The sequence below is a fragment of the Castor canadensis genome, chromosome 10 (genome assembly GCF_047511655.1).
Source record: "Castor canadensis chromosome 10, mCasCan1.hap1v2, whole genome shotgun sequence".
NCBI classification, from domain to species: domain Eukaryota; kingdom Metazoa; phylum Chordata; class Mammalia; order Rodentia; family Castoridae; genus Castor; species Castor canadensis.
This window is the reverse complement of record NC_133395.1, coordinates 123296450-123314992: the sequence shown is the minus strand read 5'-3', so window position 1 is coordinate 123314992 and position 18543 is coordinate 123296450. Positions and strand designations below refer to the sequence as shown.

The following is an 18543-nucleotide window of genomic DNA, read 5'->3' as shown; positions in this document are numbered from 1 at the left end:
GACACCACTGAAGTGCCCTGGAGACCAGGCTGAAGGAAATGAACTTCCCTTTGGAACCTCCCTCACACATGAAATAGATGCTCAGTGGCCTTTATCTGAAATGCTCAGAACCAAAAGTTTTTCAGATTTCAGATATTTTCAGATTTTGAAATACTTGCTTATTCATGATGACCTATCTTGGAAATGGGACCTAAGTCTAAACTTGAAATTCATTTAGGCTTCATATATACCTTACACACATAGCCTGAGGGTAATTTTATTCAATATTTCTAATGATTTTGTGCACAAAACAGTTTTGTGCTGAGGAGTTTTTCACTGATAGTATCATGTCAGTACTTATAAAATTTCAGATTTCAGAGCATTTCAAATTTTGGATTATGGACATTCAATTGCCATGCATCTGGGGTCCATGCTTACTGTGACTCCTCCCTAACTGTAGTGATTTCACTTTTAAAAATGGCTAAAGAAATGTCTCCCAGAGGGGGAGTATTTTCTTACTCCTTTCACATTTCTCTCTAGCCATATGGCTCCTCCAATCAATGACCTAACTTCAGGGGATGTTGAACGATTACTTTATTGACCATACTCCTGCTTTCTCAATACAGTACACATTTATGATTGATTTTTCCATGTCCGAATCTTTTTGTGATCAAATAAATCATGTTCTGAAGCACTGGCAGAGCCTTCTGGATTGACAGGACAGATCTCGTGCATCCCTTCCATAGGAGGCTCCAGCTCATTTTCACCCTGATGGAGGCAGATTTCTTAGGATTTATATATTTTATTCAACTTTTAAGGAAGTTTTCACCAGAAAAAAAGAGCAAAATATGTAATGTGGCCATAACCAGCTGCTATAAGCATTGCAATTGCTCAGGTGGCAGACAGACTGACATATTTGGAGTGGTTTCATTTTTGTTCCTTCTTGAGCTTTAACGTATAAGGAATCAGATGTAGCACACAAATGAGAATCAATTTCTTTTTGGTGATTAGAGTCTCTGTAATTGAGTGATAGTGGAAACCTCATGGATGTTCAGATTCCCATGGATTTCTTCTTCACTGCTAAATGAGAATAGAGGTGAGGACCCCGCCCCCATGGTAATTACTCAGTATCTCTCACAGATTGTCTTCCTTTCATAGTACCTATGAATGAACCTGCATCAATCTTGTCTTTGAATCAGCATTTGCTGTATCCAGGATGAGTTTCTGTCATCGCCCTAGGTTGTTTTATGAACCACAACCAAAAAGTTCCGTGCACAGCTCTTATGAATGTGATTCCCTGTCTCTCCCTTCATAATGCAAGAAATGGAGGTACTCCAGGAAAACTAAGAAAATCGAACACAGCTGCAACTTAATTGTACCTTACTACCCCAATTTGGGCGAAAATACTTTTTCCTCCTATTGAACTTTATTGGTAACGGCAATGTGAAGATACACTCATTCTGATCACAGTCCTTCACATGGTCTAAATGTTTAGCAAAATAGCATATTCTTGAGATGGCCAACTGCCAAATCAGCAGTGTCAGACTGAATCAATCTGAATTAAAGATGTGTTAATGAATCCCTTTGAAGGGTTTCAATGTTTAATTAAAAGCAAAGAGAAGTGTTGAAGTCCTTTGTTGCCTGTTTTGTGTTTTCTCGAGATGACATACTAATTGTGTCTATGTCTTTAAAAATGACATTGATACAATCTTATCAGTAAATGTTCTGGACAATTAGCTGGTATCTAGTAGTGTTTACTGCAAAAGAAATTCCAATGCTTGTAATTGAAATTTTTGCCCCTTCACGATATAATTTGGAAAGAAAACAGCTCAAAGCTGTCATATTAGCCAACATTGTAAACCTGCCCTGCTTTGAAGAGAGGTGCTTACAAGTTTGGCACTAGGGACTGAGTTCCTTTATCATGGTGTGTTTAAAGAGCTCATGCATATGTCTGGGTTTTAAGATCTATTGTGACAGTTCTTGTTTGTATGTTTGCTGAGATCTTGGACAGTTTCTGTGATTTGCATCTCAAATATAAGACTGTTCTGGTTTGAACTGCCTAGAATTCACCAGGACAGGTATTTGTACAAGAATAAATTCTATCAGAAACTTGATACTCTTTTAAATAAATACTCTTCTCTAGCAGTGGCACAAATATACTTAAATTTTTTTAACAGCAGTAAGGATTTAGACAGACCAATAGTTCATGACATAATTGAAACAAGGTCATTTGAGAATGTGTGCTTTAGAGTCTAATTAAATATGAAGAGCCTAAGATGGTAATGGGAGTTATAGGAAAGTCTCAATGGCACAATTATAAACTCTAGCTTTTTGTTGAGTGAAGCACCCTGAAAAAAAAGGAAGTAAAAAATGGAATCACAGCTATAGTCCTTTAATTCATAGCATCATGACATTTATTGTGGAAGCTGAATAGCACATTCCTTATCAATCACAACTGAAGTAAAATGAACTGAGAGAAAGAACGTACATTAAGCTTTGCCAAAAAAATTGTAAAATTAATATTCCAGCTATGTCACCTTCGCCTGCCTCGGGATTGAGCAAGGGTGAAAGAGAAAGAGAAATCAGTTCTACAAATTTTGGAGAATGTCAGAGTAAGGACCTGCTGCAAAGTTGTATTTCTCAATTATCATTCATCCTGTTTGATGTTCCCATCAGTCTGGGGGGTTGCGGGAGATGTTCAGAAAAGGGAAGGAAGAAAAAAGTGCCACAAAGGGGAAACACGTTGGTGTTTCCTTGTTGGCCAAGCATGAAAGACGAGATCAAAAGTAATGTTGCGTGTCTTTGCCAAGTCTGGAAACGTGTTATGTGTCCGTAGTGATGGAGCCACCAGGAATGTCTCTGTAAACCTGGTGACTCCATCCTGTCAAGGGAAGTCTTTTGAGTGCTTTATTGAGTTAATACTGGCATTGCCAAAAGATTAACGGCAAAGATTGTTTCCTGTATGAGAATTTAAAAATGAAGACAACTGAGCAAGATTTTTTTTTTTAGCTCTGTAAGATTAGTCTCACTTAGAAAAAGAAAAAAAGCAATATTAGTATCAGAAAAATGGCCCAGTGCTTTCTGAAAACTGAATTCTAACATAGTCTGCCTGAAGTAGAGAACAAACCATTTGTGGGGAGTGGTTTAGAAACCTCAACACTTCTTCTAAGAAGAAGTGGTGTCGGAGTAGAGAAATTTTAGAATTCCATAATACACTTCAATTCTAATTTATCACCAAATGTGATACATATTTGGGTGGGTAGCATTTAGTTGGTGGAAGAGTAAACATGTAAAAATGCTAAAATTAAAGTACCAGAAGACTTTTCTTTGTGCCATATCTGTGTGTCAGTGTTTGTGTGTGTATCCCTGCTCATTGTTGGTGTCATTAACATCCAGAGTATAATTGGGCACCTTTCTATTCAACAGAAAGCTCTTTAAACAAATTTGCCATTTTCCTGTTGATTCTTGAAAGGAAACCAATGCTTTTTTTTCCTGTGGACTAAACTGTGTGATAAGCCTAAATCTGTTGGCCACAATCCTCCCATCCTATGATAGCTAACACCTGAAAGTGCAACATAAGGCAGAAACTTGCTACATTTGGTGTCCCTGTAGGATGGGCAAATGTTCCTGTGTTAAATGATGCTGACAAAAATGGATCTGGGCTGGAGTCTCTGCAGAGGCCCTGTCCTTGTTCACAGAGAGGCCTCATACTCAGCCGACTTCAAGCAATCTCTGCCAGCAACCCAGTGCTGGCTGAAAAGCAGCAGTGGTCTATTAGGGTTATAATCCTCCTGCTTGGGTGAACCTAAGAGGAAACACTGCTTGATTTAATTTGTTGTTTCAATGAGGCTATTATAGAAAATACCCTTTACCCAGCTACTCGAACAGAAATAAAATATTGTTACCTTAACGTGCTCAAGAAAATATTACTCTCCAATTGTTTTATGGTAGTCTTGTAATGTAGCTGAGTTCATGTTCTATCAACAATTATAATAAAAAAAGGACTGGATAAAACGCACCCATTTAAAGCCCTTGCATTTAGACAGCTCAAGCAAAATAGCAGATTCAGAGTCCTCTGACTTGTACTTACCTGTTCATTTATTTCCTCTCTCTTGTATTTTATTCACTGTTCAGCTTAAGCAGTGGGTGACTCACTAAAACAGGACATCTCTTGCCAATGTGAAACCTAAACAAACACCTTCTTCTTCCCTAACTCATTGTACAAAATTGGACAAATTTTCAGGTCTACACACTTTTTCAGCCCAAAATCTAATAAATTAAACCAGAAAGTAAGTGGTGTTTAAAAATCTCCTTTAGGATTCACTGCAACTGATTATATTTGTTTCTTTAAATAAAAGATAATGTCCCTTTATAGACCATAAAATGTTCTGTCTACACATTAATATATTAAATAAGAATTAAATGAAATTACCATAATGAAGTGACAGGACAGTATATAGAATGACTTCATTCTCTAAGCATTTTCTTCTGGATATCACTTCTCTTTTTAAAAAATGAGATTTTCATTTCAAAACCCTAGTCCATTACTTAGTGTTAAACATAAAACATCAAGTTATTGGATAATAAGTTAATACTTATAATGTTGAAATATCATAGGCAAATTAAGGAGAAAACAGTTATTTAGCAATAAGTTAGGGTTAGTTAATATAGAACTTCTTATCACTATTGAGCTTAAGAATATGGATGACTGGCTATTTTTTGATAATAGTAATAAAGTTTCTATTTGGAAATACTAAGATTAGTTTTTGTTTTGTTTTGTATGGTTCTGGGGCCTTGCAAATGATTGTCAAGTGCTCTACCACTGAGCTATAGCCTCCAGCCCTTTGAGAGTAATTTTTTAACAATGATGATCTAACATATCAAATTATTAATGTTACTGGTCTTGATTACCTTCAGAAAGAAAAAAACGACTTAAAAAACAAATCAGAAACATTTTTAAATGCAAGCCCTTGTCTTGGTTTAGGTGATAAAACTCCAGATCACTTTATGGGAGTTGTAAATCCAAGCCAGCCTCTGCCTCAGGGGAGACTCTGACTTAACCAGAGTCCTCTTCATGGACACTTCTCTGTGATGGGGTGCATAATGATTTTAATTTACTTAATCCCTTTGCAGCGATACTGAGGAGAGTGACCAAGGCTGACTCCTGTTTTAGTTGGCTGTGATAGTGATTAGGAATTATCAGACAGTGATAGTCCTTTGAAGAACTGTAGTGCTCAATGACTGTCCCTACTGTTTCCTTGTGCCTGGTGTTTATGTGTCCAGATCTGTTTGTTTCTTTGTCTGAGTTGAAAAGCTTTCATCTACTTAAGCATCATTAGTCACGGCCCTGTAATTGTCTTCATCTCAGGGACCATGGCTCCCTTTATCAGTGAAATAATGTCTCTTCTTCCTCCCCTCTCTGCAGTTCCAGATTACCAGGAACAAGACATCTTCCTCTGGAGAAAAGAGACCGGATTTGGATTTAGGATTCTGGGTGGAAATGAGCCAGGGGAACCTGTGAGTCTTTTTTGTGCTTCTCTCCCCAGTGCTGTTTTCTAAGACTTCAAAGCAGTGATAGATCACCAAGATTATAGTCTAGCTAGGTGCAGCACTGACTCTTTCATCCTGAGCAGTGTGGGCTTCTGTGGAGCCCCTTTGGTCTTGAGCAAAAAGGGATGAGATCCCTTCTAAAGTTTGTATTGTGAGCTGTAGCCTCTGAAGACCACCCCCCAATAAGAAAAAGGAAAAGAAAATGCAAAGTGGCGTGATCATCAACTAATACAATGATCTAAGCCCTGTGGCCACTTCTGTTCTATCTGCAGCAGGTTGTGGGCTTTGTATATTAAGTAACTAGTACAGAGAGGATTTTGCCAGGCAGCATAGAGATTCGAGAAAGTAGCATTCCTGTATTTACAAAAGTAGAGAAAGAACCCTGAACGAGGGTCAGAACACATTGAACTTCATCCGAGCCTCATTTTCCTTAGCTGGTGAATAAATTCAATATAACATTGCAGGTTCTTTTGAAAGGAGGAAAGACTACAAAGATAAGTGTCATTGATTCCCTTGTGATAATAATAGCTATTATTTACTGAGCACTTACTTTGGACCTGGCACTATGCTAAAGGCTTTAAGCACACGTTCTTTCATTTATTCTTCAAATCTGTGAGCTTTTCCCCATTTTTTAGATCAGAAAATAGACACAGAAAGACTAACTTACCCAAGATCACGTAGCCAATAAATGAAGGCATTGACAAGGTGTCAACTCCGGCGTCCTTCATATTCTTAGACATTGTTTCCTCAAAGTTCCTTATAAACTATAAATGTCACGTAAAGGTGATTGTAACATTATTATCTACTGAGAAGGCAAGACACATGCAAATATTTAAGCTCAAGTTCAGTAAATGGCAAATAGACACTAAATAGAAAGATTCTCCTTGCAGGTGCTAATAGACTGCAGAACTGGGGATGTCAAGCCAGGTTTTGCTTCGTGCATTCACTCATGTTCTATTTACTGATCATGCCCTATTTCTGGACTCTCAAAGAAAAGTAACATTAATACTATAATTAGCTAGTTTAATGAAAGGAGGGATCTTACGTAAAGAGGAAAGGAGAAACAATCTTAGAATCTTCTCTGCAGAAGAGAAAAAGATAGAGTCATCAGTAGATTACAGTTCAACATCAAGGAAGCTAGCAAGAAATAGCTGTTCTTTCTGCTGTTCAAAAAATTGTTACAGCCCTCATATAATGCCTTGTACATAGTGAGTGCTTAATAAATGTTTACGGCATTGCATGTAGACACGAATGAATGAATTGAATCGAATTATTCCCAGAGATACCGAAGCCATGAGTACAGTAATAAACCAAGAGGGCAATGTTTCATCCATCATCCGATTACTCAACAGATTTATATTGGTCACATTGTACCACTGGGTGCTGCTGATACGGATGGCCGCCTGAGGTCTGGTGATGAATTAATCTGTGTAGACGGGACACCAGTAATTGGAAAATCACACCAACTTGTGGTCCAGCTTATGCAACAAGCTGCCAAGCAAGGCCACGTCAATCTCACAGTGCGGCGTAAAGTGGTGTTTGCTGGTATGTCTTTCATTCATTCCTTCGGATGGTGCACTGTCACTTTTATGTCTGCCTCCTCAAGCTTCTATTTTAGCAAATGTTTGCAAATGTGATCAAGCTCAGAATTTCCAGATGGTTTGCTTCTCTCCAACCCTGCAAAACTGCTGTCATTCAGAAGTACTTTAATGTGTAATTTGCATATGTTCAGCAAAGGCTTCTAGAAGAAGGCTAGTTGAACTTAGACATCCTCCTTTATTTGAGATAATCCTCAAGAAAAGAGGTTATTAGGAGTGTCAGAAAAGTTGTAGCCTCAAATTAAGAGGACAGAAAATTAGATTTTACTGCAAAATATACTAAAAAAAGTTAGTGTTACCGTACATAGCTCATTGTTGCTTGTTATGTGTATGAAATCAGGCTCTAATTTTTCTTTCTGCGAGAAAGCAGCAGAGCTGGCCAGGTGTAGGTCATCTCTGATTCCCTCCTCCTGTCCTTAAGTGTCAGACTCTGGATCTCAAAATACTACGTATCTTCCCAAAAGAACCTTCCTCCAAATGCCTTCGATTTTGACATTCCCTCTGTGTCATTGTTGTGACTCACAGCTTGCTTCTCTATCAGAATTTGCCATTTGAGACCACTTATCATGTGCACGTCTGGCCTGTCCACTGGCTTGCCAACTTCCTGAAAGCAGACACCTTAATTACCCACCTTCCTATTCAGCCCCCACCTCAAAGCCTCTCAGACAGAATGCAGAAGACGATGAAGTGTTGTAGAAATTGAATTCCTAAAGAAATGTGACATGAAATAGTATGAATTCCCCTATAGCATTAATATTAGTATAACAAATACCTAGCAGATAAAATTAATTGGTACCTTTTTAAAAAAAAAAACTAATATAACTCATTGTAAGTGGTATATAATTAATTGCAGAATTAAGATATCAAAAACCAGTATGAGAGCCCTAACTACCATAGCCATGGAAAGCGGTGCTGATCAGCTAATCATTCATGGCCCCCAAAAGTCCTTTTTGACCATAATATCCCATGCAACCAATGGCAGTCAGTGATAATTGGTTTTTGAGATGAATTGAAAACTATTTGACTTCCCTGGCTCAAATAAATAAGAGGACAGTGTCATTTTTTCATTTGTTTCAGTTTTACTTTTAAAACCTTAAATACTTTAGATTTCTTTTATCTCTGTGTAAATGGCTATAAGAGACATTACTCTAAGTGAAATAAGCTGATCACAGAAAGGACAAATTTATATCTGTGTACCTTTTGTGAGGTATGTAAAGGAGTCAGATTCATACAAGCAAATAGGTAGAATGGTGATAGGGAAGGTTGTGGGGGGATGGGAAGTAGTTATGTAATGGGGACAGAGTTTTAGTTGGGGAAGATGACAAAGTCCTCTTATGTAGACTCTTTAGGAGTGCTTTCCCCTGTCAGCTGACAAAGCAGTACAACTGGCATGATGCCTAAGCCAGGAAGGAGCTGGTGCCTCTAGTTCTGAGATTAGAGTAGATGCTGACATCTGGAAGGTAGAAACAGAAGCTACTCGTGCCTCTCACAGGTGTCCTGAATCCCACGTAGATCAGTCTTAAAGGGTGCAGTTAACTTAGGGTCTCCTGCCTGATGAAAAATGCGAAATCTGAGCAGAAATGCGGCTGGGAAGTAATGACAGTATGAACGTGCAGCTAAGGCTGTGTCCGAGAAACCAAGGTGGTGGCTGTCATTGGCATGCCCCACATCCATGCTTTGTGTAGGTTCTCATCTGTGCCATGGGGAAATATTTCAGAGTGGGCTGGTCCTGCTGCAAACTTGGTTGTTGATAGTTAACAGTATGCTGTCATTATCCACTAAGTATTTGGAGCCCACCTCAGTGTTTTCCTGGGTCAGTGCTCCTGATACTGTCTAGTCAACCCAGGCCAGATGCCATGTCCCTTTGCTAATCCCTTGGTTTCTGGCAGGAAGTGGAGGTGAGGGAAGTAGAAGGGGGTGGCAGCATGCCTTTCCTGGTGAGGTCAAGTGGCTTAGATGTACATCTCTATTGCAGTGCCCAAGACAGAGAACGAGGTGCCCTCTCCTGCCTCATCACACCACAGCAGCACCCAGCCAGCCTCACTGACAGAAGAGAAGCGCACACCGCAGGGTAGCCAGAACTCGCTGAACACGGTGAGCTCAGGCAGTGGCAGCACAAGTGGCATCGGGAGTGGTGGTGGCGGTGGCAGCGGCGTGGTGAGCACCGTGGTGCAGCCCTATGATGTGGAGATCCGGCGTGGGGAGAATGAGGGCTTCGGCTTTGTCATTGTGTCCTCAGTGAGCAGGCCTGAAGCAGGCACGACTTTCGGTGAGTGCTGGAAAAGATTGAGCCCAGGCTTGCCTACCCTGCCAAGGGTGTGTTCTCTTGCCAGAGAAAGACAGCCAAGATCTCATTAACAGAAATGCTTTAATGCTTTTTTTTGCTTTGGGTGATTAAAGTCTTAATTGGGGATGGAGTTTATTTGGTAGTTTTTTGCTTTCTGAAGGACTGGGAATATTTTTTTAACCCTTTCAGCTTTCATTCCAAATGTGTGGTCATACACATAGCTTCAAGCATGAAATTTGAATAGCAAGCCCTTGACAACATAAAATATCAGAAATTTTTATCAGAGAAAGACTTTGGAAAGGTCTTGATTAGGGTATCATTAATAATCAATGCCCTCAGAAAGTCATACGAGCTTTAAAAAGAATATAAGGCTTTTTTGTTTAAGTCCTAGGAAAAATAGAGGTGTAAGGAGAAATATGGCATGAGACGTGTTATCCACCTCTTCTGTGTCCTTCCTCTGTCCCTATCTGAATGTTTTTTAATTTTAGGTAATATTTTTATTGTACCTAAAAATCTGGTTAAAATCTGAGTTAGGAGCCATCTGATTTTAGGTCTTATTCCGAGCTTGGGGGTGACAGCCAAGTGTGGAGAAGTGCAGTTGTCAGCCTCTCCAAAGCTTAACTGTCTGCTGGATGTATGAGCACAGACATACAGGTGATTCCAAGAGCCAGTCATAGGAATCTGTTTCCCATTAAAATGAACTTTAGATGTACACTCCACAAGTGATCTACCTTCCCAATTAGATAAAAAGTCCTTTGCCATATCCCAAGCACATTCATTAATAAAGAATGTGATGGAAGGAGAGAACCTGTGCTGGCTTTGATGTGACAAAGGACTTGACCACATGGAGTCTGATGACCAGTGGCCTAGGTCACCCACTAGTTAGGATCAGCAAAGTGCTATATCCCTTTAGTGTTCTGACTCCATAGAACCAACCCACTCTGTCTCCATTTAGTCTTGGTAAGTTGCTTCCTGTCCAAGTTGTCTTCCCCCTAAGTTTTATGTTTGGAAGAGGAAACTCAGGCAGGTCTATGCATGTGTGGCTGCAGTAACAAACACCCATTACTAACCATGCTTTTGTGAGCTATATTAATGAAGTCATCACAGCATGTCCTAGATGGATGACCTGACACCAAAGCCAGGGGTTTTTGTTTGTGTGTTTTGTTTTGCTTTTTAATTAACTTCAGAGACCTTTGTGCTTACTTTAAAAAGAGAAAGAAAGAGGGGAAGAAGAAATCCCGAGGTTTTTCAGAGCTATAATTTGACTATCCCTATGTAGCTTGTAATACTCTTAGGTATTTCAGAATTCTTACTTTCAGTTTCTAGAAAAAAAAAAAAGTAGGTATGTCAGGTGGCAGCCAATGTGTTATGTAATGAATGTTGAATGTTTTCACTCACAATTTGATTGTTTTCCTTTGGTTCTTACAATCAACAAATTAAACTTTCCCTAATACCTTGCATGAGACTTCTGAACTATGCAAAACTTTCTTCATGCCTGCTGTGTTAGACCTTTGTCATTCCAGTTGTCCTGGGACACAAGCTTAACTTAGTCAAGACCTTGAATTCGAGGATGCCCACTTTCCACTATATCCCCTTGTTGGATTCCAATAGACAGTTCACTCTCTTTGTAAAAGTTCTTTGACCTTGGTGTTACATCCAATGAAACAAACTCAGGCAACTATGCTAATTCAGAGGAATTAAAGTACATTTCCTCATCCATCTTACCCTTCAGGTCTAAATTATAATAGCAGAGCCTACTGAGTTGGTTTCATTGTCTCCCATGTTAATTTTGTCACCCAAAGGTAGCTTCAACTAAATAACTATCTTCCTACTTCCCAGAAAGACAAATTCTCAAAATAGGTGAATGAACATAAGAAACATTGAAGCCTAGAAACCTCATGTCAGGCCTCAAATCTCATTATGGATGTGCATTAACTGTTGAAAATAAAGGAGATGATTTAAGGAAAATGGTTGAGGAATGGCCTGAGCCTAGTTTTGGATCAATGGCCTCAGCCCGAGTAGGTACTAGACTTTCATATTCCTTTGAGGGGATTTTTGTGGGGCAGGAAGATTTCAGAACTGATGAGCCTACAAGAGCCTATCCTGAAAGCATATGAGATGGGTTGATTGAGCAAAGATCCTTCAAGGAAAAAGAAGTGTCCAGAATGGGGGCTTAGTTGGCTCAGCTCTTATATTTAGGCCCATTTTTTTGTTTGTTTGTTCATTTTTTGGTGATGCTTTCACCATTCTGAATAGAAGGAAGAAAGTGGTGCTCCATTGGGTGTTTTCAGATTGAACTATTGATGCTAGAAAACTCATAGGCCTCACTCAGAAGCCTAGCAATTCTTTATCTAAATGGAGAAAGAACAAAACATTGGCAGAAGCTTAAACAACAGTTGGCAAAAGTGAAGTGACACTAACACAGAATGAGTAAAAGCATCCATCTCGGCTCTGGGTTTTACATTTGCAGTCCCAAAATAAGCCAACAATAAGCTATTTTGAGGCTCTCAAGATTTCTTGAACGTGCCAAGTATCCCATATTTTGTAATTGTTTTAAGGAGGGAAGAAGGGATTTCCCCCTCATTTTAAATCAGAAAAGGGCTGAAGCCAAGAACCCTAGTTTCAGGTCATTGATGTTAGATACCCCGAGTATTGCCATCGTTTTGACCATCGGCACAGAGCTCTCCTTTAATAACATTTGCTTAATGCTTTAATTAATTAACACTTAACCTTCTCTTTCCCTTTTCAACCCTTTTTCTCCTCCCTTCACTATATTCCCACGTAACTTAAAAAAAACTAAAACTCAATATCAAAGCAGGCAATGCATGTGTGGCTATGCCTCACAAAATAGGTCGGATTATTGAGGGGAGCCCTGCTGACCGCTGTGGCAAGCTGAAAGTAGGAGACCGGATCTTGGCAGTAAATGGATGTTCCATCACCAACAAATCCCATTCAGACATTGTCAACTTAATCAAGGAAGCAGGAAATACAGTTACCCTCCGCATCATTCCTGGGGATGGTAAAGTATACCTATTATCTATCTCTCTCCCTCTCCTCTCCTTTTGTCTCCTTTCCTCTCTTCTCTCTCTTCTCTCTCTCCTCTCTCCTCTTCTCTCTTTTCTTTTCTCTCTTCTCTCTCTCTCTCTCTCTTTCTTATTAGTGTCCATGTAATTAAATATTGTTGAATTACAGGCAGCTTTATTCATCTCTAACTGAACATACCTATCCAACAAACATGAGCCACTGTTACTAAACCATTCCTCACCCACTTAATCCTCTAGCCCTATGACCTTTTTTTTTGATACAGATATAAAAATTCCAGAACGTCTCCAACTTTTTTTTGGTAGCTTGTTTTTGCTGTCCTTGTCTTCAAAACTGTAGGATAGTTTTAATACAGGTAGTAAAAATCCCCTGAAGTCATTAGTGATTTTTTTAAGCAATCTCTAAAATTTAGTAATGTAACTGGTGACATTATAAAACCTAAAACCTACCTAATGGCAACAGAGAGTCAATACTACTTTTTTTCAGAGTAAGTGACTATATCAAAGTTTTTTATTCAACGAGAACATCTTAGGGCTTATGTCTACATGATTTGTCCCTAATTTTTAGATGTGGATGAAAGAAAAATTAAGTGTTTGTCTTTATATCTACATGAAACTGCACTATTCTTGTTTGCTTGACTGGTTAAATTCAAATCTTTGGTTCTTTTTCATCCCGTTGACTCAGTGACTTGTAGTGGGTGCCAAATAGCATCTAAGGGGTAAAAACCACGCGTCCTCCATGCACAGAATAGCCTCACAGTAAAAAGTTTCCCAGTGCAAAAAGATCAATGCTCATCTCATTATTCAGCTTTTATAAAAGTGAAGTTTGTATATGAACATCAGTAATTATAGATTGCTGGGAGACTCAAATCCTGAATATGGCCCTCATTCTAAGCCAACTTTGACAGGAAAGTAATACTTGTCCCAAAATGTTTAACTTTTTGTTTTCATTCTTTCCATACATGTTATAAGATAAAATATGTATTCTAAAAGTCAGTATTTCTCAAGAGGAAAATGTGAAAATAAGAAAATCCACATTTTATCTCAAAGTTATTCACCAAATGAATATTTTGTATACTAATGGTTAGAAAGTGAGTCTTATGGCTCCAAATTTAAGTGGTGTAGCTGTTGCTCTCCAGAAAAAAAGTAAATGTAAAACCAAATAGTACATATTTGAAAATTGCTCAAAGAACAGAGAACTTTCTGTGGGCCCAAAATATCCCATATCAATTACAGAGGGAAAAAAATAGCTCCTTGAATGATGGTCTATTTCACCCTCTTTCAAACTCATGGTTAGTAATTTACCATCTGGTATGGAATCCATTCTACCAATTTGCCACTCTGGAAAGCTATTACAGTTTACAAAAGTGATCACAGAAGATAAAACATGGATTCCTGATGGAAAGGATAAGGGAAGCCAGAAAAATGAACTGAAAAATGCTTCTGAGAACCAAAGATAATGTATAATTTTAGACATGTTTATCCACATGCCATGTAGAGTTGTTAAAAAATGAATCCAGTAGTAGAGGGGGTGAATTAGCTCAAAGGACATAATATACATGTATGGAAATACCACAATGAAACCCCTTTGTACAATTAACATACACTAATTTTAAAAAGAGAAAGAAAAATAAATTCAAAAGAACTGGACACAGAAATTGACTTTCTGGTTCTATATTGAACAGTCTTATTGTGGGAATGAGGATGGTCCAAAAAGGAAGGAAAAAGAGAAAGCACTCCTAAGCAAGAGCTTAGAGTTTTAAATTCAGGAAAGACATCATACATAGAAGCAAATTATACTACAGTGTGCGTACTAGATACTGACTTAATTTAATACTGTACAGAAAACCTGAACTCCAAAACATAAAATGCACAGTGAATTATCTGCTAGCAGATGGCAATGAAAGGCATTTTTAAAACTTCAGTAATTAAATAATGAAATTCAGGTAACTACCCCATGTCCTTTGATTAGATGACAGTAAGCATAAAGTTGACACAATATGTGAAGGATTGATACTTTCCTAAGGTGTCACATATTCTCCAGAGGATGTGATTTTTCTCCACAATATTTCATGAAATCATTGCCATGTTAATAAAACTCTTTGCCAGTGACTTTGTGCCAGGGACCAGGTAAAGGAAAGCATGTCTGGCAGAAGGTCAATGTATAATGTTCATCTTTTAAAAGAAACTGAAATTGACTTCTTGGAAATTAGAGGTGAGGCAGTACAGTTAGATTTCCAAAGAGATGCAGGAGTGATCCTGGAGAACTTTGCAAATAACTTAGAGGATAGCGAATAACCATTACAGTCTGGGTCTGTTTCCTCCACGGGTAAGTGTGTTGGACACGCTTGTAGAGTAAGGGGAGTGCTGTCTGGGTTAGGGACCTCTGGTCTCCTTTAGATCTTTCATTTTCATACTTAGTTTATCAAGTAGACCAACTTGTTTCATGGTATCTGTGAGGAGGCTGAAGTTCTTAACCACAGTGGCTCTAAGCTCTTAGGAGCTCTTAGGATACTGTTCTTGGAAACCCTAAAAGGCACTGGAAGACGATTCACCCTTATTTGGGCAGTGCTGAGAACTTCTTCTGAATCCACTTCCTCAAATTTTTGCTTTTTGTTGTTTCTGTTTGTTTGTTTTTTTTTTCTGGAGTCAGGGTCTCACTAGGTAGCTCAGGCTGGCATCAAACAAACAATCCTCCTGCGTGCTGGGATTACAGGTGTGTTCCACCACACCTTGCTGAATCCATTTCTTTAGCTTAGGCTGATAACTTTTTTCTTGTTACTGATGCCTTCTCCTTCCTCTACTTTCCCTTATCTCAGCCTTAGTTTCCCTCACTCTGTTTCCCCTTTCCCCTCTCACCTCTCCAATAATATTCCAAAGCACGACTATCCTTTACGTGGCATTACTCTGCTATTGGAAGGCCTACCTTTACAGATCTTGGACAGGCCAAGATTGGAAGAATCTCTACCTTTTATATGTTTGGGGTCAGGGTGGGAGGTAGGGTGGAAACCTTTTCTCTGAGGAGATCTGATCAGGGGATAGTAAATGCAAAATGGCAGCAAAATGGCCTAGAGAATAGCAGAAGATAATGAGTCTGAACTTAAACTTTGACATGTCAAACCACACTTGCATTGCATGGAAATGTCCGTTGCTTTCTAAGTGGGAGTAAGACTTTAATCAGACAGAGAAGAGCTTAACTGAGCCAGGCTAATGTGCAATCAAGTTGAAGATAACGAAAACATTTATGAGCTTAAAATATCTATTATTTAAATTGTGGTCTGAAAATTGTACTTCAGTTCACTCTGAGTCAAAGAATTTGATTATAGAGGATATGGAGCTGGGAAAACACAGATACCACTATTTCCCTGGCAAAGGCATAGAATAATAAGATGACTCCCAAAAGTTTTCACGTATTTGTGGGATTCAAATTTCCCAATGTTGTTTTCAGGTATTTATTACATATGTGTTTACACACTGAAATATTTATGAAAGAAATGATTGTATCCTTTGTTGATTTGCTTGGCTTTTCAGTGTAGATTCCATCCCAGAAGCTAAGGGTATTGACGTGGGAATGGGGTTAGAATTGTAATCACTTGTCTCAGAGATAGGTCAACACCAAGGTAAAGCCTCCTGTCAGAAGAATAAGTGCTTGACTTACAACAGCCTCCTGATAGTGCCTTGAGAGCTAGGATTTGCTTTTCTTGATACATGATTGCTACAAAAAGTATCATAATATCCATTTTCATTCCTCTGGGAGAGCTAAAGTAGATGTAAACACTATTTAATAAAGGATGTAGGGTACTTTCTAGAATTTGCCATAAGAATATCCAATCTGTACATCTTTCTTGGAGCTTTAAAACTCAAATACATTCACAGCCCCTTATAATATTGCTGCTGGAGGACAGAGAAACTCAGTCTGATTTCAGGCCCTTCTTTCATATTTTTTTATTATGCAAGGCAAATTTTGCTTTGGGGGATAGAGCTATAAATTTTTGATAAATGGGCTTCGTTACTATATTTTTAAAAGTTAGAGAGCATTTCAACAGATACGATCTTGGTTTCATTCCAGATGAAGGCTTAAAAGTTTGTAAAAACAAGTATACCTTTATTGATATTATGAAAGCGTACTGCAAATCAAAGGCATGCTAAAAATTATTTTGGTGCTCTGAACACGGCCCATAAAATCCAACAGGCAAAGCAGGGTATTTTGTATTTTAATTAATCTATGATACTGCTTAGTGAAGTTGGCGTTATCTATGTAGTAAAATAAAAACATTGCTTATTTGAAAGGAATCTACCAAATAGGTTTGGTTCTCCTGACACCAACACTTAATTCCCATGTAAATAAAATAAGACTAAAAGTGAACTTATTAGGCAGGCTGTGAGTTTAATTCCCAGCATCTCTACTTATTCTTAGATAATCTTGAACATGTTTACTTATCTTTTCTGTGCCTCAGTGTCTTCATCTGTAAACTGGGGTGGGAACTGCACCTGTCAAGTGGTAAGAATCCAGTGAAGTAGTGCATGTCATAAAGGACTAGCACTGTTTGCCTGGTGTTCTCTAAATAATAAGAATAACAATGAGCAAATGTTATTGAGCTGAAGTAAACATTTGAATATTGAATGATATTTTTTAAGTATTTATGCCTCTGAAATATTTAGATATAACTATGACTGGGAAAAGTAGAAAAGAATAGGTAAATTAATGAATGCATTCTGTTTCCATGTGTGTTGAGTGATTATCTATTACATGTCATCAGATCATTAAAGCAACAGAAATAAAAAAAAAACTGAGAATAAGAGTTCATCTGCCTAGAAAAGTCGGATTACCAATAATACAAAAAGTCTAAAGGGGAGCCTCTGTACAATTCAATAATTTTAATCACTTTAATTACAAGGCAACATTCTTTTTGATATTCTGATTATGATTTCCCCATGGCCCAAGCAATCTTGTGATTTCCCAGAGAGTCTCCATAAAATGAATTGCAGTGAGCTCTATGAAGTTTGTTAAAGGTCCAGTGCCTGTGTTTATGAAAGCTCTGATGAGTCATGTGGACAGACTGTACAGTCTCTCTGCCCCATGTATTGACATAGTGGATGTGCTTCATAAATATTGCTTACATTCATCACCTAGGTTCTGACAGTTAAGTCCTGCCCCAAGATGGTGGTGATATGAGAGTGCTAATGTCCCTCCAGAGGCTCTAAAAATCACATTGTAGTAGCATTAATGATACTCTTTTACTTACAGTGCTGGGGATGGAACCCAGGGTCTTATGTACACCAGGCAGACAAACTGCCAGTGAGCTACATGCCCAACCCAATAATATGCTTTTAATATAGTAGTATATATCAAAACTATGCTCATCCTTTTGAGCAATATTTATGTGTTAGGTGCTATCCTGAATACTTTCCTTTTAGATAAGCTTTGCACCAATTTCTTTAAGAGACTTTTGTTATTCCCCTTGTGCATTTGCGGAAACTGAGGCATTGAATGTTTAAGTAATTTGTGTAAGTCCCATCTAGTACACTGCAGAACCTTGGAATCAAGCCAAAATGGTCTGACTTTACAGTCTGACCTCTTAACTACTGGACTAATGTGCCTCCCAGTAAGCTTGAGAAGCAACGCCTCCTCCCCTCAGAGGGACTGAGGGCACATTGTCTCTGTAAAGGCTCTGAGGAATCCATGGGAACAACACAACAAACACCAATGGGAACATTCCCCTTTGCTTTACCCATTAGTTCCCAAATTTAACTGACCACAGGTTCCTTCCCCTCAATCTTCAGGCTCACTTGGTAAAATACATCGTGAGGAACATTGTCCTAAAAGTTGAATAGGATTCATAAGGCAATTCTCTTAAACTGTTAAAATCCTATTAACCTTCTCATCTTGCAAAGAGTTTAAATACAAAGTCACAATAGCAGCCAGGGCCAAAGCTGCAGTAAATGGGTATTTAATACATGTCAGGCACCTAACTAAAATACTTCATATCCTTTCATCCAAGAGAAGGGAATTACTGTCATTATCGCCTTTTGCTGTATAAGAAAAATAAGGCACACAGCTGATGGGTAGGGAAAAAAAGGGATTTGA

At 38.5% G+C, this 18543-nt stretch overlaps 1 protein-coding gene across 23 annotated transcripts in view; it reads left to right on the top strand.

Annotated features, from left to right (window-relative positions):
* Positions 1–18543, top strand: part of Magi1 (membrane associated guanylate kinase, WW and PDZ domain containing 1) — a 601293-nt gene that overhangs the window by 569321 nt on the left and 13429 nt on the right. For 9 of the 23 annotated variants that reach the window (XM_074044157.1, XM_074044152.1, XM_074044147.1 and 6 more), the window contains 5 exons: positions 2508–2591; positions 5405–5496; positions 6882–7074; positions 9103–9396; positions 12230–12433. In XM_074044157.1, coding sequence (XP_073900258.1) covers positions 2508–2591; positions 5405–5496; positions 6882–7074; positions 9103–9396; positions 12230–12433 — 867 coding nt within the window. The remainder of the gene's footprint in view (positions 1–2507; positions 2592–5404; positions 5497–6881; positions 7075–9102; positions 9397–12229; positions 12434–18543) is intronic. The other 14 variants (XM_074044153.1, XM_074044149.1, XM_074044148.1 and 11 more) reach the window with 6 other exon arrangements.